The sequence below is a fragment of the Eutrema salsugineum genome, unplaced genomic scaffold (genome assembly GCF_000478725.1).
Source record: "Eutrema salsugineum unplaced genomic scaffold, Eutsalg1_0 scaffold_8, whole genome shotgun sequence".
Taxonomy (NCBI): Eukaryota; Viridiplantae; Streptophyta; class Magnoliopsida; order Brassicales; family Brassicaceae; genus Eutrema; species Eutrema salsugineum.
Window position 1 is genome coordinate 2,614,772 of NW_006256414.1, and position 6,048 is coordinate 2,620,819.

General features: G+C 30.8%; 1 protein-coding gene across 2 annotated transcripts; it reads left to right on the forward strand.

Moving 5' to 3' along the window:
• Positions 1-3,253: 3,253 nt before the first annotated feature.
• Positions 3,254-5,733, forward strand: LOC18010362 (transcription factor bHLH112). Of its 2 annotated transcripts, none has more exons than XM_006391923.2 (8): positions 3,254-3,649; positions 3,761-4,172; positions 4,251-4,358; positions 4,445-4,510; positions 4,645-4,710; positions 4,807-4,860; positions 4,966-5,117; positions 5,466-5,733. In XM_006391923.2, the coding sequence occupies exons 1-8, from the start codon at positions 3,255-3,257 to the stop codon at positions 5,467-5,469; spliced, it is 1,257 nt and encodes a 418-aa protein (XP_006391985.1). In that variant the 5' UTR covers position 3,254; the 3' UTR covers positions 5,470-5,733. The 2 variants fall into 2 exon arrangements, with proteins under 2 accessions (XP_006391985.1, XP_006391984.1); XM_006391922.2 differs by having other exon boundaries at positions 4,257-4,358.
• Positions 5,734-6,048: the final 315 nt, after the last annotated feature.

Here is a 6,048-nt window from a genome sequence, read left to right on the forward strand (position 1 = left end):
CACGAGTGCATGAATCTCATTTATTCGTAATCAATTTATACTACGTCCAAAATTATGTACACTTGCACATGAGACAAATTATTTGAGATATGAGACAAATTATGCGGCTCTGATGATCAGATAACAAATAACTCCCGAGAAATACATATGAAAGACTCAATAATTTTAGTTTTTGTGTATGTGGCGCATTCATGTGTCCGATAATGATAGAAATACAAGTGTCTATTGAGAAAAGCCTAGAGGAGGGTGACCAGACCGTTAGAAAGAATCCGATGGACTGACAAAGATTCTTCGGATCTAGTTTAGGTCGTCATTCGCTGGTTGTGACACATTTTAGAGTTCAAAACAAACAAATAATATCAACCAAAACTAAACAAATGGGTGCATAAAAAGTTATTAGACATTAAGAAATATTAACATGTTCGACCAAAAAAAAATATTAACATGTGAAAGCTCTCCTGTTCCAATGATTAACTAATAGTTCATTAATGTTTTTACACCAGAAAAATTGGATTTCAAATCCCAAAGAATGTGATTATTAATATTTATACAGATTAATTGAACTGTTAAAATTAATTGAACTGTTAATTGTAAAGTCATCCTTGTAAATAAATCAGTGTTAAAAATAGAAGAATCGATTATATAGTTAATTAATTAAGAGTTTCAATTTTTTTTGGCTGGTTGCACTCATGGGTTTTTTAAACAATATGATCAAATTGGTTTTGACTCTTTCTAGCTTATCGTAAATTTTTGTTTTTTGGCTTATAAAATCTTACTAGTCGCATGGATCTGACCTAACTAATATATTTCAGCGCTTCGAAGCTCTTTAAGTCAATACATTGTGTCGCAGAGAGAGACCATTAGGCATACTTTTAGATTAATCTATTACTAGTTTAAGAAATAATTAGATTATTTGTGACCTTTTAAGTTGTAGTTTTTTTGAATAACCATTTTTTTTTCTTTGATAAACTAGTGTATCCGAAAACTTTATAGGTCCAAGACTAATCACTAACGACTCAACAATCGAAGTACACATCAACAATTTGCTGATTTAATTGTAGAATGGTGGCCAGACAGATTTGAATCCAAGACGGTAGCACACATACACATAAATTCCCAAACCATTGGAATACAAATTACGCTTGGTTTCGAATAACCATTAATGACCATTATCCATTATCCAATAAAACAACACCAGCTTCATTTGATCATTTTTTTTAACATTGAAAATGATGAATTTTAGTATATATATATATATATATATTATATTGTTGTTACAATATACTTTCTCTGTTCTAGAAAGTTTTTTTTGTTCATAATTATTTAATGTTCTCAGTTTTCAATGCAAAATTTAATGAATCTTTATAGTTTTTGACCTTTTATATTCTGCAGATTGTCTTCTTATTGGCTGAATGATATTTAAATGAATTATAAATAATATTTTTAATATAGGAAAAATAAAAATTAAATGAATCCTTAAACTATGTGCAAAAACCTTAAACATCAAATAATTCTGAACAGATGAAATATTTCTTTTATTTATTTGTAGTTTTTTAGTGGATTTAGTAGTTTTTTAAATATTTAACGAGTATTCTTTCAGTGAAAAAGTATGTATTTTTTTATCGTATCACATATCTACCGTTGGTATAACACGGTTAAACATTGATTCTATGTCCTAACCAACAATTATATTTGAATATAACTTTTTTGAATTAATAACATGATACATTAAAAATAGATCGATTGTATATATACGAATATTATGTACATGATTTGTTTGGATACAAATCGAATATCTTTTATAGACAAAGCATTCTCATTTTTTTCTCGACGGTGACACAGCCCGGTTCACTATGATTCGAGTGGTATGATCATTAAGCATAGCAACAAATAGAGTTATACCATTATCAGATTTAACAAATGCAATTTTATAATATGTGTTGCTCTCGCATCAAACGGAAATATTAATAATAACAATAAAATTAAGAAAGGAGGGAAAATAAAAACTATGACTTGTTATTAGTTAAGTGCAATAATTGATTGACTTATCATACATATCAGAAGAATAAAATATTTACGGAATTTGGAAAAGCTACTTGAAAAGAATATGGACCGTTTGGTATAAAGAGATTGGGGGAAAAAGTCACAAACACAATAGGTCCAGAAACGGTGACGTGACACACAGATCAAAACTCAGCATCGATCGACGATCGTCATCATATACCATTTATCCCTTTAGTCTCAAGCCACAAGAACAAATCTTATTTTATACTACTATTTCAATGGGTACACGTTTGTTTGTGATTTGTTGGTGTTCAAAATTTTTTGATAAGAGTTTTCTAAACTCATTGGATTCTAAAGAAATTTGTAGTATATTTTGGAGATTATTTAATAATCTCTACGATCTTATATACAAATGTTTTAATATATACACACATATTATATATATATATACAACCAAAATTTACATTTTAATGAAATATTTAAAAATATTACATGAATAACACCACACTTTAAAAACTTTAAAACATGATTTGTTGACAATGATCAATAGCACCGTATTATTTAATTTTAATACATAACTAGAATTAATAAATAGCATCAAATTATGTTTAAATTTAAAGTCTATTAAAATCGTTTTTGGGTCGGAAAATTCTATGAAAATATATTATTGAATAACACCTCTAAACTGATATAATCAAAATCATGACATGTTTTCTATTTCCGACCACTTAGTAAACTATCGACTTTTAGAGTTTTGATGTCAACCAATCTTAGGTTACCGTTAGATATATTGTCTAATGTAAATATTATCCCCCTTTTGGCATCTTGCATAATACCAAACATCTATCTAATCTCAAATTAAATATTTAGTTAATTAAAATAAGAGGATAATTATCGCTTCTTAGAAAAGCTAAGCAGCAAAGAAACAAATTTCACACAGACAGTTGATATTAAAATAATAGAAAAAATAGAGGGATTAGGAACACTCTATTATTACAACATCTTTGTTTCAAATATAATATTATATCTATACTTTAACAAAAAAAATGTTTAACCTACAAAATTTATAAAAAAAAAGCACGATCAATTTTTATTCTTTTAAAAATCACTTGGGAATGTTATGATGATATAGTTTTTGTCTAAAACTGTTTCAAATGTCAACTAAATTCCGGTAATTTCCACACACTTGTCCGTACTTGCCTATATAAACATACACATCCCCATAAAACATATATCAAAATTTCACATTAATGCTCTTCGTATCAAATACCACACACTCATATAAACTCTTGACCTTTGCCTTACAACTATCTGATTCTGTTTATATGGCTGAGGAGTTTCAAGCAACGGCAGCAATTTGCGGCGGCGGAAGCGGTGCGTGGTGGAACTCGCCGAGGAGTGTTATGTCTCCTTCGGATCACTTCTTGTCTCCTTGTTTTGGAGCTGCAATCACTTCCAATGATTTTGGCTCTCAAGAGAACAATCTCAAATCTAGGATGAATTGTACGGACAACAACATCGTTTTTGGGCAGCGAGAGGCGGATTCCGACAGTGGAGGAAGCACCGTGACGATTGACTCGACGTTGCAGATGATGGGTCTAGGGTTTTCCTCAAACTCTTCTTCGGACTGGAACCAAACCATTTTGTAAAGTTCTTAAGAAAAACCCTAACTTAGTTCTTGTTTTTTAATTCTTCTAGTTGTTATGTAAATAGTATTGAAATCTTCTATTAATGATTCTTGCTTCGTGTTTTTCAGACAAGAAGAATTAAACTCAAGCTTCATAAGGAGCTCACAAGACCAAGATCATAGCCAAGGATTCTTATCCACAACTACTTCACCTTATCTTCTTAATCCAGCTTGTTCTTCATCTTCATCAACTTCTTCTTCCCCAAGCTTGTTACGAAGCTTTTATGATCCCGAATCGAGTCCTTACAACTTTGTCTCCACCACTAGTTGTTCAATCAACGATCCCCAACTCTCTTGGACTAATAACAAGACAAATCCTCAGCATCAACCTGCTTATGGACTAATTAACAACTTCCCTAACAACACAAACTCTCGACCCTTTTGGAGTTCTTCATCAACCACTAACTTAAACAACACAACGCAGAACAGTTTTGTAACCACTCCACAGATGATCTCTACTCGTCTTGAGGACAAAACCAAGGTAAATCGCATATCTGTCGAAACGTGGTGATTAATAAGTTTTATGGCTAATTTATTGAGTTTTTTTTTTGTGTTGAAGAATCAGAAGGCAAGAGGTCAGAGCGAGTCTTTGAAGAGAGCAAAGGATAATGAATCTGCGTCTAAGAAACCGAGAGTTACCACGCCTTCACCGTTGCCAACTTTTAAGGTACATAATTATCAATCAAGATTTGTTTCTAACCTTTTATTTTAATTAAATTTCTTGGTGGATAAATTGGATTGTTAATGTAACAGGTGAGAAAAGAGAATCTAAGGGACCAGATTACTTCATTACAACAGCTAGTTTCACCTTTCGGAAAGGTGAATGATTTATGTGTTTATTTTTTTTATTTTGCATATAACATATACAGACAAAAAATGATTACTTCTTCTTCTTGTTTAGGTTAATGTATTGCGCTTATTTATTTATTTGTTGTCTTTGGCTTAATTTTCAGACAGATACTGCGTCTGTTCTCCAAGAAGCTATAGAGTACATCAAGTTCCTTCACGACCAAGTCACAGTACGTTATTCATGATTTATCTCCTAAATAATTTTATTCGAGAAACCCTAGAAATTAATTATCAACTATTAAGCATACTAATCTTTCTAATTTTAGGTTCTAAGCACTCCATACATGAAACAAGGTGCCTCGATCCAACAACAACAACAGGTTTATTACTCGATTTATATAGTATTCGAGTTTTGTCCAATTAATAATTTTTTTTCCTTCTTTGGAATTTTCATGTTTAATTAAGTATGGAATGTTATATATTAGATATCTGGCAAATCGAAGAATCAAGATGGAAGCGACAATCAAGAACTAAGAGCACACGGTCTGTGTCTCGTCCCGATATCAAGTACTTTTCCGGTGGCAAATGAAACAACCGCCGATTTTTGGACACCAACGTTTGGGGGCAACAATTTCAGGTAGAGAAGATGAACGTATATCTTACGGTTCTTTGCATCAAAATACTTATCAATAATGGTTAAAATAATAATAAAAAATAAAATAAAATTCGCAAGTCATGATCAAAGATTGAATCATGACTTGGAGAAAAAGTAGAGATGGAAGAAGAAGGTGACTCTTCAAAGGCTGGCAGAGGCAACAATGGTGCTGTAGGGGGACCAATTACAAAAGCAAGAATGATTTAGGGCTTAGAAAAAATGGGATTATCTATCATAAAAATTAATAGGCTCTATTTTAGAAAAGAAACATATATATATATATAGATATATGTGATCATTAAGCAAAATTTTGTTTTTAATTTTATATAGGTGATTAAAGAGAGAAGGTTGTGGTTGTCAAGACGGATGGGAACATATGCTAAATTCAGCTTGAAGACTCTAAAGCATCATGACAATAATGTTAATGTATTTTCTTCTTCTTCTTCTTCTTTTTCTTCTTTTTTGTCTTTTGATTTGATATTTCGTAGGGGGTTTATTGCTGAATTTAGCAGATATGGGTTGTTATTATGTTGAAGAACCTTTTGTTCCTGTCCTTGTTCTTGAATATATAAATATACATATTTTTTTTCTGTTGGTGCCTTCTTTGTTAATCACTTATCAAATATGGTAAGATGAAGTTCTTAGCTGTTTCTGATTCCAAGATGCTAATTAAATGATATTTGGTAAGTCAATTTGTATTTACTATTTTTTTTTTCTTACTCTATTCATGTTATCCTGTATTACTAGAACATAAGAAACAAAAATGTTTTAGTTATCTATTTAAACTTTGTGTTTGTGTTTATTTCATAATGAATTATACGATATAAACAAGTTGTCTCTCAGATCAAATCGGTCAGTTCACATATCATAATTATATCGATGACTCATAATCTTTACCTGCAAATAAATTTAT